Source organism: Kogia breviceps, chromosome 14 (assembly GCF_026419965.1).
Source record: "Kogia breviceps isolate mKogBre1 chromosome 14, mKogBre1 haplotype 1, whole genome shotgun sequence".
Taxonomy (NCBI): domain Eukaryota; kingdom Metazoa; phylum Chordata; class Mammalia; order Artiodactyla; family Physeteridae; genus Kogia; species Kogia breviceps.
The window spans coordinates 71,218,786-71,241,137 of record NC_081323.1 but is presented as its reverse complement, the minus strand read 5'-3'; the positions used below and the strand labels follow the sequence as shown (position 1 = coordinate 71,241,137).

General features: G+C 45.9%; 1 protein-coding gene across 4 annotated transcripts in view; it reads right to left on the bottom strand.

The window, feature by feature from the left end:
- Nucleotides 1-22,352, bottom strand: part of PRKCB (protein kinase C beta) — a 310,378-nt gene that overhangs the window by 10,852 nt on the left and 277,174 nt on the right. For all 4 annotated transcript variants that reach the window (XM_067013684.1, XM_067013683.1, XM_067013686.1 and 1 more), the window contains 3 exons: nt 20,874-20,954; nt 20,485-20,592; nt 15,610-15,750 (listed from right to left, as the gene is read on the bottom strand). In XM_067013684.1, the coding sequence (XP_066869785.1) occupies nt 15,610-15,750; nt 20,485-20,592; nt 20,874-20,954 (330 nt within the window). The remainder of the gene's footprint in view (nt 1-15,609; nt 15,751-20,484; nt 20,593-20,873; nt 20,955-22,352) is intronic.

The window sequence follows — 22,352 nt, the reverse complement described above, 5'->3', positions numbered from 1 at the left end:
TCCTGCTCTATCTATACCCCTGGGTTTATCCCATCAAGATATAGGATGTTCATCAAAGAATTGTTAGAGGGGAAAAAAAAAAATGTTTAAATCAACTCTTGGCCAATAGGGAAAAGAGTTAAATAAATAATGATCCATCTATTTTATGTATGGCCATGCAAAATGCTTTTAAAAATTAAAATAAGATGTAGAAGAATATTAAATAACAGTTATATATAATTAATGACAGTGTGTACGATATGTTCCCATTCTATAAATTATAGACATAAATGTGTATGTACTATCTGCAGGCATATTATATATGTGCTTCTAGAGATTGGGAGAGTTACAGATTGTTTGATTTTTCTATCTTTTATGCTTACGGTGTTTTTGAAAATTTAAATAATAGTCAAGGAGGATTATTTTTGTGTATAATAAGGACAAAAACGACAAAAGCTATTTTAAATGAGGGAGCTATTACAGTGGCAGAAAGGGGGAAAATAGAAATAAAGGGAATGAGAATATTTAGCCAAATTGCCAAAACCTGCCTGGCGCTGTTTAATGTACTTCATCTTAGTTAAAAACCCTAAGATCTCCCAAATGGCTGCCCTAGTGTGCATTTGAGGACGATGATAAAGGGTGATATTTAGGTTATCTAAATGGGCATCTTCTGTCCATGGGTGTGCTGGGCACCAAAAATATGATGACACATAAGACAGACCCTGTCCTTGCCGTCATTGAGCTTACAGTCTAGCAGAGGAGACAGATACACACACAGGCCATGGCATGGTGCCACGTGACAAGTGCTGTCATTGAGTACAGAGGTGAGGAACGTGAGAAGGGCCTGGGAGACTTTCCGAGGAGATGACATCTAAGCTGAGTGGGACCAGAAAGAAAGACACTGCTTCTTTGGAGGAGGGAAAGAAAGAGCCCAGGGAAGAAATGGAGGTGAAAAGAGGTCAGGGCCAGAGCAAGATGCTGGAGAAAAGGATAAAGGTCCACCCCATACTTCTCACTGCTTAATCAAGTTTGATAACATGAGGGCAATGGCACAGAGGAGATTCCTGCCCAGCCTTCATCAAGACACCAGAGACTAGGTCACAACAAACCGAGACTAGGTCACAACAAACCGAGACTAGGTCACAATGAAGAGCTACTCAAGCGATATGGTCTGACTAAAAGACAAGGGAGTCTCTCTCTCTCTCTCTCTCTCTCTCTTTAATGTGCAAATTCAGTGAAATTCGGGATCCTTTTTATGCCTATGGTTCTCTGCAGCAGGAGAACACAAGAGGGACCCACCCAGGGAGAAGCAGCCAGCCATGCCAGGCACACGCATTTGATCATTTTTAAAAGTTGCCTGTGGACCAAGGTGTTTCTCTGGAGCAGAGTCAGACAATATTCTGCATGGTCTGGACTTTGGCAAAGAAGGAAAGATTAAAGCCTCCTTTCCTAATAATGAAGGTCCCTTACAATCAGGAATATTTGATCTGTGTCTATTAAGGAGGAAGCTGGCAAGAGAGGGGGTCTTTTGTGCTTGATAGCAAGTTTCATTTTTAAGAAAAATTTCATTTAAAAACAACATGCAATGTGTTGTTTTCTTCCAGATCTCAGGTTAAATGCTACCTCCTCAGAGAAGGTGAGGTGATCCTCTGGATCACCTCCAAGTAAAGCAGATTCACCCTTTCTCCTCTTGGTATTCTCTCTCAGAGCAATCAGTTCATTTCTTCCACAGGAAATAAAATACGTGAATATCCCAATCTACAATTACATGTTTATTTCTTTGCGTATCTGTATTGTCTATACTCCCATCTGATAGACTGTAAGCTCTATGAGAGCTGAAGCCACCTCTGATTTGCCCACCCCTGAATTTCCAGATCCCAGTACAGAGTAGGCACTCAATGTTGTCAAAGGGATGAATAGTACCATATGTTAAGTGCTTATTATTAGCCAGATACTGTATAAGTGCTTTACAACATGATCTCATTTAATCCAACAGTTCTATGAAGTCTGCTCTACAATGAGGAATAGATTTAGAGCTTAAGTAACTGACTAGAATTTGATCCAAGATCTGACAACTGATCCATTTATGCAGAAACAATAACTTGTTCACAAGCACCAAGAAACAACAAAACCCTTTGTAATTCCACCACCCCAGTACCTTTATTATGTTAACACTTTGGTCTGTGTCCTGGATGGCTGGATGAATTGACGGATGGATGTTCTTTACTCTAAAAAATGTAGACTCATCACTTTATTCTTTAGCCTGCTTTTTAAAAAACTACATGAAATATACTCTAAACTTTTCCCCATGTCAACAAAGTATCATATTGTTCTTATCTATTCTTCACCATTCATCCTAAACCTATGTTGCTGGCTTCAAATAAACTGCCCTCAAATAATAATTAACCCTTTTACTTGCTTATGTTTTTATAGCTTTGATTCTCACAAGTTTGTAAGATAGGCAGGAAAAGGATATCTCCACTTAACAGAAAATGTGAAAAGTTAACGATTTGGTCAGGGTCATACAAGATAAAGAAGGAGAACCACGATTCAGAGCCTGCTTTGCTTGATTCCAAAGCCCACGGGGCAACACCGACATCTTACTGCCTTACAGACTGTATCTGATCATGTGGCATGGACTTAAAAGCTGACCAGGGTACCCATCTCGGCACCATCAATCTCCAGCCAGATAATCTGTAAGCAGGTTTAGCTAAATCCCCTAAGCCAGGTTTTCTGTTATGTCAAATGGATCTATCTTGCAGGATGCAGTGAAGCTGATTTGACAAAATGCACATAAAATCTCTGACATGGTAGCTGGTAGCTGCTGTCAGTGCTGACGTAGCCAGTCCTGTCCAATGAGCTAATCTGATGGGTGTGGCTGTACCCTGGCAACTGAGGGATCCTATAGGCCCTGCCACACCCCAACCTATCCTAGCAAGGTAGAAGGTAGATGGGCCCCTGAGCTGGACAGCTGGAGTTTGTCCAGCAGAGTAAACTGGAGCTTTGTTTTCCCTAGACATTCCAAGGACAAAGCTGGTGGCAGGGGCTGAGCTCTGCCAGAATAAAGAGATAAGACAACCACGTCTATCACCTCCCCAGCTGCCCAACGGCACATACACAGGGAGGCTTCTCGGGGGTCAAAAAAGGAGAGGACGCCACCCCATAATAGGTGCTGTCAAACCTCCCACAGGCCTCTGCGCTGGAATCCATCTTGGCAAAAAACACGTGCACACATATTGGGGAGGGCCCTAGGACAGGTCAGGTGTGGAAAACAACTGAGATAATTGGCCGAAGGTAAGCAAAGACCCAGAAGAACTGCCCTATATAAATGATTTCACCACCTCTTCACTGCACTTCTCCTCATTAGGGAGGACACCCACACCCTTTCTCTCAGGGTGTGTATTTCTGCCTTGCTTCTGTCTTAAATAAACAAGCTATTTTTCTGTGTGCTCTCCCACATGTTATGCTGTGTCTCTGATAATAAACTTTGTACCTGTTCTTACAGTGTTTGCCTCTTTGAGAAATTCATTTTTCAAACAGGGCAAGAGCCAGGGCCACTTTGCTTCTAGCCTCTAGCAGCCTGGTTGGACTAGCGGCTAGGATTTCTGGTTTTCATCCACGCTACCCAGGTCTGATTCCTGGGCAGGGAACTAAGATTTCTCTTCAAGACCACTCACTGCCGTCTCTCTGAGATCACGAGGATATTATCATTGACAAGTTACAGGCACTTAAAACACGAAATCTTTCCCACCAAGGCTGGCAGGATATGTGGGAAGCCACGAGGTGAAGCCAGGCCCTGGGGCTCCTGGTTAGAGAAAGTGAGGAAAACGTGGGCCCAGGCACAAAAGGGACACCTCCCCTCTCCCGTCCAAGCCTCACGCCCTTGGAAAGACATTTCGAGCAGTTTCACACATCACCTCTGAGTTGCTGTTTTTCATACCCTAATTGGAGGGCATTTTGTGATTGCTTTTAAGAAATCGCACTTGTAAATAAACAAAAAAAGTACACTTTTGTTCTTTCCCTCTGTGGGTCATGGGCATGTCTTGATCCTCTAAGCTCAATTGTCATCAGAAGTCTTCATGCGGTATCTCTGCCAGGAGTGGTTATGGGGACAGGAGGAAAATCAGTCAGCTCAGTGCCATAAGAACAAGGGAGAAGAGGGGCCTGAAAAGGAGGGAGAGACTCTGAGCTTATCCTACAGATATACTCGCACATATAGGAAACTAGGAAGCTACTGAAAGAATGAAGTAGGTTTAGACGTTCTGATGAAAAACAATGATATCACTTATGCGGAATCTAAAAACAATGATACAAATGAGCTTATGTACAAAACAGAAACAGACTCACAGACTTAGAGAAGGAACTTATGGTTACCAGCGGGGCAGGGGGCAGGGAGGGATAGTTAGGTAGTTTGGGATAGACATGTACACTCTGATATATATATATATATATATATTTTTTTTTTGGCGGTACGTGGGCGTCTCACTGTTGCGGCCTCTCCCGTTGCGGAGCACAGGCTCCGGACGCGCAGGCTCAGCGGCCATGGCTCACGGGCCCAGCCCCTCCGTGGCATGTGGGATCTTCCCGGACCGGGGCGCGAACCCGTGTCCCCTGCATCGGCAGGCGGACTCTCAACCACTGCGTCACCAGGGAAGCCCCACTCTGCTATATTTAAAATGGATAACCAACGAGGACCTACTGTAGAGCACAGGGAGCTCTGCTCGATGTCATATAACAACCTAAGTGGGAGAAGAATTTGAAAAAGAATAGATACGTGTATATGTATAAATGAATCACTTTGCTGTACACCTGAAACTAACACAGCATTGTTAATCAACTATACTGCAATCTAAAAGTTAAAAAAAAATAAAAAACAACCTCCAAGATGGAAGGGAGGAGTAGAGCCAGGCATGCGAATTGAACACAAGCACTGACATCCTCGTGTGTGATGTGGAGGACTTCTGCGCTTGCACGCAGCGTCTCCAGAAGGTCACCCAAGGAAGTCGGTCGCAGTGGGTGGCTCTGGGAAGGAGAGCCAAGGAGCCTTGTTAGGGGTCTCTGGGGAGGTACTTAATTTCACTGCATAGCTTTTGATGCTGCTGGAAGTTGTTACTTTTTCAGATTTTTTCTTAAGGAAGGAAGATCAAAGTGCCCAATTTGATGAGGTCAAGAAAGATAAGTCCACGAGAGGAGACCATTTTGAGGTCATTGCTGACTCAAGGAGAGGAATTTCAATAGAATGGTGGCGGCAGAAGCCAGATTGCACTGAACTGTAGAAAGAATGGAAGGTAATCAAGTGGAGAGAGCAAGAACTCCTTCCAACGTTTGTTTGTATGAGAAGATAGGGTAGTAGCCCTAGTGGTAGGATGGAGGGATCCAGGTTTGAGGCAAGGGATTTTTAAGATGAGAGACTTAGCATGTTTCTGTGTCGAGGAGAACGAATCAGAATTGAGTCAGAGTGGATATCTGCTGGGCTTGCAGGCACAGGGGCTTTATTTTTCTTGGAGGACCCACTCCTTCCCCTCTGCAAGATGTCCACTTTAGATAGGGGCAGACCCAGTCACTTGGCAGGTGACCCAGGCCTGGCCGATCAGAACGTTCCATCCCCCCCACCCCCAGGCCCAGTGATTGCTTTAGAGATGACCATATGACCCAATATCTTCCGACAAGATTGAGTTCCAGGCTTCTGGGAAGTTTAGGAAAAGGAAGCTCTTTTTTTTTCAGCAGAAATTGCAAAAATAATGGGATGTAGTAAGTCTGGACTAGCTATGTGCCCAAGAAAGCCTCCAGGGAATGAAGAATGAAATCAACAGACAGGAAAGCAATCCCAGGGAGACAGAGAAGTGGATGTTTTTTGATACTTTGAGACCCTGGATCCAGCCACAGCTAAATACTTGAAAAGAATTTAGTCATTATGTCAGTTTGGATTGGGTTCCTATTTGCAACCATAGGAGCTTTGATTAATATATAGAGAAGCTGTAGGCACAGACTGGCCAGAGCACATGTGCAAAGAACATGGGAGAACGGGGGTTCAGAGCAGAAAGGGAAAGTCTTCACGGGGGTCGGGGGGAGGCACCTGTTTGCTGACACACAGAGGGAAAGAGGTCAAAGAGGTCAAGATGACTATACTGGAGCAGGAAAGCCACCCACCCATGGGCACCCATGGGCCTCAATATCCGCCCGACTTAGGAGATGGGGCTATATCAGTTGAGACCAAGGGGACTGGAACTTTAGTAGGGGGACCTTCAGAAAACAGAAGGTCTGGGGACTTGCCCAGGGGACCCAGAGAGGGATTGACGGGGCAGGCTTAAGAGCCCGACTGAGACTGGACAGCCTGCGATTGTGGAGGCTCATCTTTACTCAGCTGCAGAATAGCAAGTCTGGTGGTTTTTGGGGGGGGTTTTGTTTTGTTTTGTTTTTTGGCCATGCCGCATGGTTTGTGGGATCTTAGTTCCCTGACCAGGGATTAAACTCGAGTCACAGCAGTGAAAGTGCCGAGTCCTAACCACTGGACCGCCAGGGGAGTCCCCAGGCTGGTGTTTGAATCCTGGCACTGTTGACTCTCTGTCCACATTCCTTCGGCTTTGACCCAGCCTCCCTGGATCCATGTGTTCATCTCCTGAAGTTCTCCCAACCTTTGGTCAACAGCTTTCTGGGGCACTGTGATAAGAATTACAACCTGGGCAGGGTTGACGGCAGAATCTAAGGAGCTAAACTTCATGGACATTCATTCAACGGAGCCCATCCCCCAGGAAAGTATTTAAACGTGGGACTGGACCAAGAGCAATTCAAATCCCACATCTGTGCAGCTGAGTTTGGGACATGAGAGAAGAAACATCATGGAGGCAAGAGTATGGGCTCTGGAAGTAAAGAAATAGGACTTCAAATTTAATTGGCTGTGTGACCACGAGCAAGTTACTTAACCTCTCTGAGCCTGTTTCCTTACCTGTATGGCAGAGGTAATCATACCATCTATTTCCTGGGGTTGTTGTGCAGATGACATGAGATCAATAAATTAGATAGAGTGCTCTGCTTTCTAGTAAAATTGAATAATTTCACAGAACATGCCGACCCATTCTATTGTTACTGTTGTAAATAGTGTTATCAATAAAGTCCTTCATGCATTAAATGGAGGGCGAGTTTTCTTGTCCTGGTTCTGTCATATTCCCTGTGTAAGTCACTTGGGGAAAACTCTGGGCCTCTGCTTCCTCATCTATAGAATGGAGGGGTTGAATTCCACTTCTAAGGTGTCTTTCAATTCTTGACCTCTGTCACATTTCAGTGGTTACGGCCAGACATATCTTAACAGTTTCATGCTCTCTCTCAGCATGTGACCTTCCCGCCTACCATTTCAATCAAACCATCGGCCCCTCTGCCAAGGGACAGCTCAAAGTCACGCACCTGGCAAATGATTTAGGAACCTCACTTGGCCCAGGAACCTGGGAATTTGAACCATCTTTCAAGGGGAGCCTGGCTGAACCCAGGCTCAGTAGGTTCTCCATAGTTGGATGGAAAGGGAGATAAAGAGATACACAAACTCCAGGTTACATGTCCTAAACAACCCTTGGCTATTTGTTAGTCAGTGTATGGATGTAGCCTAATATATATATATATATTTTTTTTTTTTGCAGTACGTGGGCCTCTCACTGCTGTGGCCTCTCCCGTTGCAGAGCACAGGCTCTGGACGCGCAGGCTCAGCGGCCATGGCTCACGGGCCCAGCCGCTCCGCGGCATGTGGGATCTTCCCGGAACAAACCCGTGTCCCCTGCATCAGCAGGCGGACTCTCGACCACTGCGCCACCAGGGAAGCCCTAGCCTAACATTTTGATTATGATCTCTGCAAACTCCACACTCTGGATAACCACGAGAACAAACAGAACTGGGTGGGAAAACGTCTACTTCTTAACGAGCCTGCCTTGAGTGCCTCATTTCAGATGCTGCCATGCCCTGCTTCCAGGGGTTATTTAATGTCTGCTGTCTTTGCCAGCCTCGAAATCAAAGCCTTAAGGAACAAGTGAGATTTGCATCTTTTAAAAATCCTGCCAGTGAACTGTAAAAGGTATGAATACGCTACATGTTTGTTGCAATATTTTAAAATAAATTTTAATTCATTTGAACTGTAAGAATACTTAGTCTTTTTCTATTATGTAACAGACACCATTAGACGGTGTTATCATGGTTCTCTCCCATCAGTGCTATCACAAACCTTATTAAAAGGGGCTCCAGGTGCTTCTAAAAATCTTTCCAAGATACTGAGCAGGTGAAATCCATGGTTCAAGTCCTGGCTTGGCCACCTCCAAGCTGCTGGACCTCAAGTAGATGTCCTAACCTTTCCAAGTTTCATGCCCTCATCTGCAAGACAATGACACTTACCTCATAGGGCTGTGAGAATTAAATGAGGTAATGCCTGGAAGGCACTTAAAACAGTGCCTGGCACAGACAAGAGCTCAATATTTTTTCCAATGTATTTGAACAGTACAGGTTTTATGAGAATTATTTTAAATCCCGATATTCCAAAAACTATTATCCTCTTGAGCATTTGGTACTTTGGGGGAGCTGGATTCTATTCTTAAATAAATCATATTAAGTAAAAGTTAGCTCCCTTTCTTAAGCCTTGAATTTTGAGTTTTAATAGCAAACATACAAAGGTTATGCTTTGTGGCTTCAATTCAGAAATGTCAGCACATCAAACACACGTTCAGACACACACACAGAGACACTTACTCATACAGTGTAAAGGGCAATTGGGTTTGGAGGAGAATGTCACATGAACAGAATTGCAGCTCATTAAAGCAGTACTTGAAGCTTTTGACCTCAGCTACATAAACAATGTTTTCAGATGACAGAATTACCAAGAAACCAAGTCCTGTGAGCAGTTCGGCATTTAGATGCCCAGAGGATGCGAGTAATGGTATGTGATCCAGTAACCTATGCAGTATTTTGGAAAGGATATTAAATGAAAGGCTGAATAAAGTAGAATGCGGAGAAGGGGCTCTGTTTTTTTTTTAGTTTGCAGGATTCCAAGACTTTCCAGATGTGCAGATGCCTCAAAATTCTACGGGACTTTATGTAACGTGATGAGAATGGAGAATAGGTAACCAGAGCAGAAATGATTGGCTCAGCCTATGATATGGGTGGGGCTGGAGTCCGTGAGCCTGACACCAAGGCTGGAAGGGAAGGAAGGAGGGGTGAGCACGCTGATCATGTCTAGACAGTGTCAGATGGCCGCCCTCGATGAAAGGATGTAGGGAAAGAGATGTTTCTTAATGAGTATGTCCCGTCCAACTGTACTCAACCCCTGCCCAGAGTGAAATGACGGTCAGATGATCATGTCTTAGGACAAGACTAGAGCCACGCTTACTAGTGGGCAGGTCTCTGTACACACACCCTAGCACTGCAGGCTCCGTGCACTGTAATGAAACAGGGCATCCTTGTCGCCTTGTTACTTGTCTCTCACTCTTCAATTTGCTGCATCTATGCTGCCCGTTGGGTGAGTCGGCCCAAGGGCTGCCTCCACGGGGCAACTGGAGCCTTGAGCCGAAGGTCTGTGTCTCTACCTCATTTTCAGAGCCAGCCCTGCGTTAGGTGTCATGGACACCACTGGACTTCACCGAAGCGATTCATAAGGATATACGAATGCCATCGAAATCTCAATCAGGCATTTTGATTTAAATACCTTATGCTAGCCTACCGTGCACTGTAACATTATAGCACCACATACCACAAATTCTCCCATAAGACATGCTCACCCACGGTGTGGCCTCAACACACCCTCCCCCTCCACGACAGCACAGACACATTCCAAGCTGATCACCAGACAGCACCTCCCACCTGGATTAGCGCAAGAGTCTCATAACCCATCTCCTGATTTCACCCCTCCCCCCCATAACAGTCAGATCAAGATACTTCTCTGACCATCTTAGCTGGAGTAAAAGCCACAGATCCTCAATGGCCTGTACCATCTGCCCCTCCCGTGGCCTCTCTGATCTCATCTCCTTTTACTCTCTCCCCTGCCGGCTCGGCTCAGCTCAGCCACCTGGACTCTCTGCTCTTCCCTGAAGGTGCCAGGCCAGCTCCTGCCCCAGGGCCTTTGCACCTATTACTACCACCCAAACCACTCTCTCCCCCAGATATACACATGGCTCCCTCCTTCCCTCACCTTCTTTCCATCTTTGCTGAAATGTCACTTTCTCAGTGAGGCTTTCCAACAACCCTATTTAAAACTGACATCTCTGTGACCCTGCTCTCCCCGTCCCCATCCTTCCATAATGCTTATCAACTTCTGACACAGTCACGGATTTCTATGTTCATTATTTGCCCACTCCCTCTAGAATATACAGAGATTTTTATTTTTATTGCTGTGTCTCCAGGGCCTAGAACAGCACCTAACATCAATAAACACCTGCTGGATGGATGACCCATAATGTCCCCACTATAGGATGGAACCAGAACGCGCTGCTTCTCAACCCACCACTCCCACATGCCCAGCCACATACTCCGCCCTTCAGCCACAAACCAGCACAAACCTCCCATCCGCAGCACACTGACCTACAGCACCCTGCCAGGCGTCCCAAGCCACATTCCAAGCACATTCTGTACTAAAACATATACACCCCTTCAGCACAGCCCTCACACCATGCCACACTGCACACTGACTACAACAGGATCCAGTCAACTCACTGCCTGGTGGGACCCCACAGAACCATGATGTAGCCCCTGCTACACCGTGGTCCAGCAGCATCCTCTCACCTGGGATCAGGTTAGAAATGCAGCATCTCAGGCCCTACCCCAGACTGGCTGAATCAGAATCCACAGTTTAATCAGATGCCCAAGAGACTCTGTATGCACATTAAAGTTTAAGAAGCTCCGCTAGGCTGCATCATGGCACCAGCAGCATTGGCTGGGCAACGACAGACTGCGGAAGTCACAGCCCCCTCCACCCAAAGTCCAACAGTTCATGCATTGCATCATCAGATCCTTCATCACACAACCAAACGATGCCGTGACAGATACAACTCAGCACCCAAATTACAGCCCTTTATAAATAGGGTAGCTTACACAACAACCAATTTATTTGAGACACACTGCTATATATGAGAAAAACACCCTGTGCTCTACTATATATCCCTAAAGAATCTTCCTCAGCACAGTGCATTGCAGCACCCTATTTGACAGCCTTTCATTTAATCAGTCATTTATTCAGTAAAAATGATTAAGCACATGTGCTCAACCTTATGCTAAAGCACTGGGATCCAACCCTGAAAAAGACAGTCGCAATTACACTGAACAAGTAATTACGACAAAGTGTGATGAGTTTGTTGATGGGACACTAGCAGATGACCCCTACTCAGGAATCGACAAGAGCCTCCCTGTGTGGGTGACGGTCTACCGATTTGATGAGGAGGAAGGAGGGAGGCGCCAGGAGGATGGGGGAGCACGGGAAGGCTTTGGGGTTTCCAGGCAGCTGGCTCCACGTGGGGAAAGCCAGGAAGGGAAGGGAGGGCGCTGCATGTTTGAGGAACTGAACGACACTCAGAAATGCCAGTTCTTGAAGTAAGAAGTCTGGGGAGGCAGCAGAGACTGGACCTGGGGAGACTCTAAAAGCCATATATGCTAAGGAACACTAGACATTATCCCAGGGCTGGCAGAGAGCCATCAGGGGGGCTTTAAGCAAGAGAGTGACACGATCAGATGCACGTTAAAAAAATTACTCTTGTACCCGAAACAATACACGAGGCTAATGTGTTTCAGTAGTTTCCAGTGCTACTCTGCGAAGAGCTCTTGCCACAATAAAAGAGAACGACTTTAAAAATCCATTTTAAATTATTTTAATGAACCTCCAATAATAGCACCCTTCACTGATGTTGGAATATAACCCTCTGCGATTGCCCCATGTTTTTTCTTTCTCTTGCTGCACTCTATTTAATAGCATGCATAAATCAGGAACACTGACAGATACATTGCATGCCTTTTAATATCCCGCGAGGCACATGGAACTCTGCACACACTCACCGCGGGCCTTTCAGAAGGTGTGGGGAAGGGGGAAATGTGAAATCCCTTGTGGGGGGGGCTCTAAGGCTGGCAACTGCTGTGTGAAAGGCATATGCCCAGATTGAATCAGATGAGTGGGTGATGTATTCATTATTATGTTTATTTCTAATTCACCCTGAGAAAATGAAGGGCAGTGCCTCTTCCCCTTAGAGCTCGTTGTAGAACATCTTGAAGTCTATAGCCCAGTCCAGTCACTGTACTTTGAAAGTCACTGTTAAACCCACATGAGGCATTTCAAGACATTGGCTGGTTGGAAACCATATCCCATATAGAACAGTTGAAGGATCCTGTTGATCATCACTAACTATTGTAATCTTTTTGTATTATCAATGATAAGAACAGCTAATTTTTCCTGAGCACCTTCTCTGAGCCAGGTTACATATTCAAAGTATTTAACCAGTCAAAATGGGCTCTGGTTGTCAGTAACCAGAACTAACCGGCTAAACTTCAACTTGACTTTGAGTGGTCACTATCCTAGAGGTTATAAGCTGACGGCCACATATGGTTCATGGGTGTGTTTTATTTGACCTGATTTGTGTTTAATTTTTAAAACTTGTTGCTGACATATTTATAAAAATAGTGAGATTTCATAGGAAAATCCCAGTGAGGATGGAGCAATGCAGAGCCTGCATCCCCACAGGACCAATCTGGCTAGCCCAGTGCCTGGCTCACAGAAGGTTCTCAGGAGAAGGTAGCTGTTATTATGATGGATAATATAAAAAGAATACAATAACTAGTAATGAGCCACAGGATCCTCCGGCTGGCCCGCTGGAGATGAACACCCACCGAGCCCTTGAGACCCACCAGCTCCCGTCTGCCCCTCTCCCCACTACTCCCACCTCCCTCACTGACATTACCTGCCTGGCCTCTGCAGCTACCTGTTCCTGGAAGGTACCACCCCTCACTCAGACCGTGTGAGAACCAGTGTCTTCCTCTTAAAGAGATTTCTCTCCTTGCCACATTCCTTTGGCCTCTATCTAGATTCCCTGCCTGAACTTTTGACCATGAAACTCCACAGCAGTGATTCCCAGCCTGGAGAGCCCCACCCCCAGGGTTTCTGATTCAGGAGGTCTGGGGCAGGGCCTGAGAATTTCATTCCTAAAGTTCCCAGGTGATACTGCTGGTCTGGGGACCACACTTTGAAAAACCACTGCTCTACACGTAAAGAATGAACCTCAGGGCTTCCCTGGTGGCGCAGTGGTTGAGAGTCCGCCTGCCGATGCAGGGGACGCAGGTTCGTGCCCCAGTCCGGGAGGATCCCACGTGCCGCGGAGCGGCTGGGCCCGTGAGCCATGGCCGCTGAGCCTGCACGTCCGGAGCCTGTGCTCCGCAACGGGAGAGGCCATAGCCATAGCCTTTTGCGTACCGCAAAAAAAAAAAAAAAAAAAAAGAAGAATGAACCTCAAATGTCAGTGGCTCAATGCCGGTGGGGATGGGGACATTTGCATCTTTCCTCTGGCCAAGTGAAGAGAGATCGGTCCACATTTTGAGACCTCATGAGAGCCCCCACAAAACCCAAATGGGCTGTGTGTGCCACCTCCAAGTTCCCAGTTTCCTGAATGGAGAATCCACTCTTCTCTTCCAGATTGCTTTTTGATCTTTTTTTTTTTAGGTACGCAGGCCTCTCACTGTTGTGGCCTCTGCCGTTGCGGAGCACAGGCTCGGGATGATCTTTTTTTATATAACAAAAGTGATGATACTGCCTCTGACATGCGGGCGGACACATGAACCCCAGGAGTGCACACGGACATCATCCTAGAGACTAGCGCCAGCAGAGGACTCAGCCCTGCTCTGCGCCTCAAAGGCTCTGCACCCAACACAACGGCCAACGTGTGACACGCCGCTAACAAAACTCACCAACTATCCCAGAGTGCCTACTGTGTACCGTGCACGTACTGGGTGCTTTATTCATTATAAGCCTCCTCTGATGGAAAAACTGTTATCCTCGCTGTACTACAGACGACTCAGCAGAAGAGCAGAGAGAGGAAACGACTCGTCCAAACTGCCCAGATGCAGAAGAATCAAGAGATGGTTTGTTGGACCCACTGTATTCACTGAGGGTCAGACACTATGAGGAATATTGTGCTCAATCCTGTGTCTGTATTTTAAGATGGATGTGGATTACCTGGAGGACAACAGGCAGCCGGAGGTGATGTCACACGGGACATGCTTGCAGGTGGAGGAGGGGCGTGTTTAGCCTGGAAATCGCACGATTCAGGAGAATAAGGATGTGCTACGGAGACAGAGGCTCTGGCTGCTAGAACAGGACCCAGCGATGGCAGTTCTGGGGAGGCTGATTTGACATCGGTATACATGTTGGCAACAATTAGAAGGACCCCAGCGTGGAACTGGCTGCCTCTAAAAGGACCCTGTATCTGAACACCAGGAAGTGTCCAGAGAGAAACAGGATTCATCAGGATGCTGTGATTCTAACCATTTGGGATGTGCAGGACTGGCCAGATGACAGAAGCATCTGGGAGGCTTTCTTAAACTACATGTCCTTTGCCCCGGGCATCCTGGTACCCCGCTAACGGAGTCAGACTCTCTGAATCCTCGCTTCCTCACAACACACTGGCTGAGTGACCTCGGACAGAGCACTTAACCCCTCTGTGCTTCCATTTCCTCTTCCGTTACATGGAAGCACATGCATAATAGGTTGTTGTGAGGATTTAATCAGACGCTATGTGTGAAGTGTTTAATATGGCCAGATAAGTGGCCAAGAAATTAATAACAATGATATCAAAACAAGCACCATTATCACTGTCATTTTCTTCATCTTGACATCTGAGACCCTCACAATTTCAGGTTTCGATGGCAATGTTTATGCTCACTTTTCAGCCTCAGTCGGTAGCTTTACAACCCATAATAAAGTCCCCGGGTCCCCGCTGTACTTAATCTAGAGCAAAGAAATATCCTCCCAGTAGAACCACGGTTCTGATGAATTCAGGTGCAAACTCCTCCTCCCTGCCGAGTCTTTGGGGACGGAAGCGCTATCGTGTGCGCACAACTGCAGGAAATGTGAGGCCTTGACTATTCTATTCTAACAGTTCTCTGAGAGCCAAGTCTACGCCCAGAGCCTCCACGAGGGCTACCAGCACGCCACTCATTCTGCTTCGCCTTGGGTGGGAGCTGGCTGGTGGTTCTGTCTTCTTTACTGACTCAGATGGAGTGTATATTTCACAATTGAATTTAAATACTGTTGAGATAAACAGCATGACCTTTTCAACGTCAGTATGAAGAGAAAATGACACAGTCGAACCAAGGAAAGAACGAGGGCAAAAATCAGATTCTTTATCACTGTCCAAAAATGGATCTGAACTCTGCTCACCCAAGAACCAGCTCAGACAGTTACAATAACTGAATCGATGAAACGCAAACTCGATGTCCGTGGTCTTTCCCACATTTATAGAGGCCGTGTGGATGGAAATCTCCATGTTTGTACCCACTGCCTTTGAGTATAAATGTGAGCACTCATGGATCGAGGTCCACCCCTCGGAGGACACCGCGGGCACACGCATCGGAGAGAGTAAGAGCGTGTTATGACGTGGACCCAACAACCAGAGAGAACGGTTTACTTACGGCTTTTGGCTTATACGGGGGTTGAATCTCTTTGCGTTCAAGTTTCTCCCAGTCAATATACCGGAAAAACGCATGCTCTTTGATGTCACGTTCACCTTCAGGTCCACAACCCAGACGTTTGCCCGGGTGTTTGGTCATCAGCTTCAGGAGAAAGAGAAACGTGGAATTTAATGAATTTCAGAACGGGAAACGTGGGACTCTCAGAAATGATCACTCCTGTGAATTAGGGAAGGCAGCACGAAGAAGAGTCCCAACTCATCTTTACTTTTTGCTTTTCATCCCAGCAGTAATTTCCTAGCCAGGTCTTTCTAATAGGAGGACCCGACAGTACTGCCCGACGCTCCCTGTCCCAGAACAAGATCCCTTACGGTGAATCAAACCTCAGCCTGAATGTGGCCCTGCACTGCAAGTTAGAAATGTCACATGATTCATTTTGATTTACGAATGAGGTTTACGCAGTTACTGATGCATTTAATGAGAACAGTTTCAATATCTTCAAATTCCCCTCCTGCCACCACGAGGAAACTGGAGTTGGACCAAAGCAAAGGGCACGTTCATTCAGATAATATTTGCATTTCTCAGTAAAGCACTTGTGAAAATGACAAGTCAGAAGAAAAAATATTAGTCAAATGGACCCAAGTTTCAAGTAATTACATTTCAAAAGCTCATTAAATAGTCAAAACCTAGCCCAGCTCATTTCTCTTGTATCACACATTACAGTAATCTCCGCTGAGGTTTCTGTGGTGTCCCATTTAAATTACTTAATTATCAAAACCCTCCATCTTTGGGTCTCTGAGCCAGTGTTGAATAACAAGATGAATAGATGCTCCAAGATGAAACCAGACAGGCTTCCTCTTGTAAATGAATCCAAAGCAGCATGAAAATATCTCTGATCTCAAGACTTCAGCAAATGCACAGAGAGTAAAGACGGAGGAGTTGATGATTAATTAAAAAAAAAAAAGAAAGAAAGAAAGATCGGCAAGAGGCCATCAAAAGAAGAAACAAAACGATTGGAACATAAAAGACCAAGAAGCTTCCCGGAGCTGACCTGACACCAAGCAGCCCATGACGGTAGACTCCTTAGATTTCTGCCCAGGGCTTCAGGATTATGGCGGAAGGGATGAATCCAGCAATTCACACCTACTCTGTAGGACATTTAGCTCAGCCTGATTCTTGCTACAGATAATTTATCATCAGAAGCTACCCTCCTACACACACACACACACACACACACACACACAAGCACATACTTTCCCTATATGCTTTACCTTCCAGGGGAAAAATAACTGGGTACTTATGTTCTAAGCTACTTCTTTATTTATATATTATATGCCTGGTCTTACCTGATTCTCACAATAACCCAATGAGTTGGGTGTATTACTTTTTACCATTTGAGTGACAAGGCAACTGACACAGAGATAGTAGATGGCAGAGCTAGCAGATAGTAGATCCAGCTGGGACGGGATCTCACCTCTGCTGACCTCTAAACCTTGAGTTTTTAGAGAAATAGATTACATGTGGTTCCCCAGGGATATCTGTGGCCTGGCTTGGTCAGGAAAAGTTTATGGAAGGCAAGGAAATTGGGCCAAGCCTTGACATGCGTATAGGATTAGGATGGCAGGAAAGAAAGGGTTACGAGGTCTTGGTTAGCACAGCCAGTAACCCTATCAATAACGGCTTCCGTGTCCTGAGCACTCCCCGTGTGCCCAGGCTCTGTGCCAAAGGTTTCTCAGCTGTAACACATCACTCTTTCATCTCCACAACAACACTTTCAGGCCTCAGAAACTATTATCCTCATTTCCCACATGAAAAAACTAGGTCCTGAAAAGTAGTCACCTACTCACACAGCTAACTAGCAGAACTATGCTTCGAACAGATCAGCCTGACCCAGAGTCTTGAAGCTCCTCCATCCTACAGTTTCTTCTTGGTTTCACCCTAATGTGTGGCCAGTTGGGGCATCTGTCTGCTTTAAGTTTGTACAAAGTGGGCATGGCGATCTGAGCAAATGTATACTAATTTTTTTTATGGTGGAAAACAGGGTCCTTAATGGGATGGAAAATAGGACATTTTCAATTGGAATGGCACTGTTTTCAAAAACCTAGCTCACTTTCCATGTAGACAGGAGGATGCCAGGCGAAGGAAAACCACTGCAGAAAACACCAATGCAGAAAACAATGCAGAAAAACCACTGCAGAAAACACCAATGCAGAAAAACCAATGCAGAAAACATTGCAGAAAAACCACTGCAGAAAACATCCCACATGGCTGGCTTTGGGGCACTCCTGTGCCCAAAGTCAGCCATGCAGACAGCTGGACTTAATCACTCTTCTGATCTCTGATCACCACCCAGACAGATCCCCTGGGGCCCGCGGTTCAGGAGGAAGCACTTGGCTGTTCACTTGAGCATCACCCCTTCTCTGGAGCATCAACCTTGAAGAAAAAGCCCACACGGGCCTCACAGCCGACACAACTCAGAAAGGTCCCCAAACCCAACAGTAAGAAAGTCACCCTCGTCAATCCTGAAGGTTATGGGTGTGAAATTAATAGAAATCTGCTCTACCAGGGAAACTGCTAATTGGAGCTGAAGCTGAATGCAGCTGACCTGGAAAGCCCTCTCCTCCATGACCCACTTAGAACCCCAGCTGTCTAAGCAGGCCGAGCTGTGAAGGGAAAGGTCTTGAGCATGTAGCGAGCGCCTACAATTGTGCCAACACCACGCAAAACACTTAGCTCTTCTGTTACCTCATTTAACACTCTCCAAACTCTGTTTAATGGGGATTAATATTCCATTTTTGGAGATAAACAGAAGCCCACAGATGCAAAGTAACGTGCTCAAGACCACGCGCCTAGGAAGTGAAAGGGTTGAAATTTGCAAATGGTCTTGAGCTCCAAAATCTTGCCACTTTAAAAATCCCCGTCTGGGGAGATGCAAGCTCAAAACACAGGAGGAGGCTAGCATGTAACATAGCAGTGCCAGCATTAGTAATAGTAGGAGTAATAACCCAAGGGTTTTAGAGCAGAGTGCCAGACTCTCTGCTATGTGATTTCCTTGTATTAACTCATCTAGTCATCAGAGAACCCGATGTGCAGTCCCAAAGGTGTGTCCTCAGTCTGTAGGTGGCGTTGAATAGCTTCCCGGTTGTCACAGGGCTAATAATACTGGGATTTGGACTCACATGGGGATTTTTGCCCAGAAAAATCAGGATAGGAGAGGGCTCTCTAAAGAGACAGACACTGGCTTCCAATTCAGCTGACTGTTGCCTTACAGGAATGGTGGACCAGCACGGAGAGATCAGATTTTTCAAGAGAAACTGGACAGCTGAATGTTTATGGGAAATCCCCTGATCTTTAAATGTTGGCAATTATTAAACAAGCTGAGAGCTCATGTATGACCTTCTCCCTCTCCCCAACCCCGTATCATGTCTACAGGGGTTTGCCCTGGCCTTGTTCTACGCCTTCTCTTTGCCAAGGGGGCCTCGCTTAAGCTCCTAATGAACCTCTCCATGCTCTGTTCCTCATCTGCCCTCTCCCTGCCTCAGAGCCTCAGAAACTATTTTCAACCTATAAATTTTAAGATGTTAGGGACTGAGACGAATTCACATATGTTTTCCCCAGGGATATTTGCATCCTAACCTATGCAGCTGACACACAAAGCTTAGGTGATTCACCGAGAGTGGGAATTTAGGCAGCATGGCAAGGTGCTCCTAGATCTAGGGGCTGGCCCAGCTGTTATAAACCACCCGAGTCTTCAGCTTTCCTTCCCCCAAGCCAGCTCACATGGTGTCTGATGGGTGAGGAAGGGTAGGGCTGGGTTGAGCAATGGGAAATCTGCAAACACGCCAAGAATCTAGGACTGGCAGCCCTGGTTTATCCAGACACACAGTTGGGCATATGCTCTAACGCTGAGAATATGCACTGGTACTGCTGACTGGTGGGAGGGAAAACTTTATAAAGGCAGCATCCCTGGGCCCTGTTCTCTGGGGGTCTCTCAGTGTTGCTTTCATACTTTCATCAGTTGAAAAGTTACCACATTTGGTTAAGATACTTAAAAAGGCAGTAGTTTTCAAGCGACTTTTTTTTTTTTTTTACAATACAGATGCCCAGACTTACTCTCTGGGGTGAGGCTGAGGTATGCGCTTTCTGAAAAAGCACTTCAGGTCATCCTGATGGCACCAACGGGGAGGACCACTGGTCTCCAGGGACTCACCCAGGTCACTGTGAGCACATCCTGGCCGAACACAAGACGCATAACGAGCAATCCTAACCCCCACACATGCGTCCTGCTTTGTTCACAGGTGCAACCTGCATACCTCACAATGTACAAATGTGCAAATTTTTCAGCCATTTGTGGGTTGGGGAGGGAGTGCGGGTTTGGGGACATTCAGTTTGGGTCAACTTATCTAGAGAATTCCTTAAACTCAATACCGCTTGATATTTTCTTAGGACAAAAGTCACACGCTCCTAGTATTAACTAAACACGTAGGCCCCGGCACAGAGTGAAGCTGCCGGATTCGTGCCACAGAGCTCTTGTGTACCTTCCCCTGGGTTCCAGCTCTTTGGCAAAGTCTCTGTGCTTCCTACCTCATTCATTCCATTAGCATTCCCCTGTGCTGGCTTAGAGCCTGGAGCCCAGCCAGCAGCAAGATGCTATTGCAGGCAGTCCTCCACGGTGCTTCTGTGCAAATTAGAGAAAAGCTCCCTCTCCTCTGGGCAGTGGCAGCTCTGTACCAGGCTCACAGGCTGGCAAGGGGGTGAGGGGTGGAGTTCAGCCTCCACTGCCCCTCCCCCACCCCGGGCAAAGCATCCTTATACAAGGCACCGCCGGCACCCCCGTAGGCGGTGGTCCTGGCCGCAAGCTGTAAGGGGCTCACTCACCCCTTTGCAGATGGCCACGGCTTCCTTGGACATGGACTTTGGATAAGCCACATTGTGTTCCATGATGGACTGGAAGAGTTCATCTTCATCCTCCCCTTCAAAGGGTGCCTGTGGGACAGAGGATAGGGTAGGAGAAGGAGTCCTGCCCGAACCTCCCCCAACTGCCCCCAAACAACAAGCGCTGCTCCCTGGGGCCCACAGCCAGGCCACACTTCCAGGGAGAAGATAAGGAAAACTGGTGAACAGACTAGGGTAATAACCCCGAGGTCATGGAAGTCACAGAGGTTCAGATTTATGAGCTGCTATCAAGCTGACACTTTCTCCTCAAGAAACCATGAGGATGGGGATGGGGGAGGACTTTCCTTACAAATCACTTAAAAGCCAATTACCTGCCCAGCCAACATCTCATACAGCAGGACTCCGAATGCCCACCAATCCACGGACTTCCCATAGGGCTGATAAGCAATTATCTGGAAAACAGAAGGCATCTGTCAGGGAGACTGCAGGCTCTTGCGGAGGCTGAGACTGAATATGCGCTTCTTTTACAATAAGAGTGGAGCATCCCTGGGGGCAGGGTGGTGGGGGGAGAGTTCTTCCTTTGCTTGTCACCTGCCTATTGTGAAAGATTAAATTGGCTGTCAGGGTCCCAGATGTGAGTCTCTGTCTAAAAGAGTCGACAGGGAGCCCAGTGTCCACCCAAGCTATTTCTTTACCTTAGGAAGATGGACATCCTTTTGCAGAGATACCCGCAGGTGAGGAAAACATCTGTGGATGTCACATTTCCTTTTTAAAGCACCTAGTACGGTTGAGTTATTTTAAATTTTAATAGAGTGAGCGTGGCATTTTAAAGAAGAAAACCCATCTTCGGTTCTCATTCCTATAGTAATAACATTTACACAACAATGTGAATATATTTAAGGCTACTGAACTGTATGCCTAGAACTGCTTAAGATGGTAATGTGCTTTTTTGCCTAAATTAAAAAAACTTTTAAGTTAAAAAAATGTAATAGCATTTATTACTATTTTACTATTTATTTAAAAATATACACAAGCTAAGAGAATGCAATTAAAATCACCCATAATCCTTTATCAAGAGAGAAATTATGATGGATATTTGGTCTATTTCCTTCTAGGTTTTTTTCTATTAATATATACTAAGCTCTGTGTGTAGGTATGTGCTTTACATAAATACTTTAACGTGGAATTTTAATAAAGTATTTTACTCATTTAGAATTTCCATGCTAATATCTGTACATCAACATAATCAGCTTTTACCTCTGCATAATGTTCCATTGGATGGATATACCAAAATCTATTTCTTCAATACCCAATTGATTAGGTTTCTTCCATGTAATTAGATATCTGGACATTTGTTCAAATTTTTTTCCCTTAAGATAAATTCCTAGGAGTAGAACGGGTGGATCAAATGGTACCCATAGTTTTAAAGGTTTTTCTATTTATTAGCAAGTTTCCAGAGCATGGCAAAGTCTAGAACAGCTGTGTGACCATCCATCAGGATGCAGGGGTGTAAAACTAACTGTATCAAAGGGATTAGAAGGTGATACAGCAAAGGTTAAGGGCTGAGGATTGAGGGCCAGACAGTCCAGACTTGGAATCCTGACTGCTCTTTCCCAGCGTGTGACCCTGGGGGAAGTTACTTAACTTCTCTAAGTCTCAGTTGCCTCATCTACAAAATGAAATTTATAATAAGATCTCTGTCATAGGGTTTTGTGAGGATGAAAGAGAAATATGTGCCTCTCACTTATTAGGCCCTCGAAATGTCATCTATGACTCAAAAGTTCTCTAATTCGGTCATGGTTTGTTTTACTCAACACATGTGTCTAAGCAACCTTGGCTATAGAGTAACT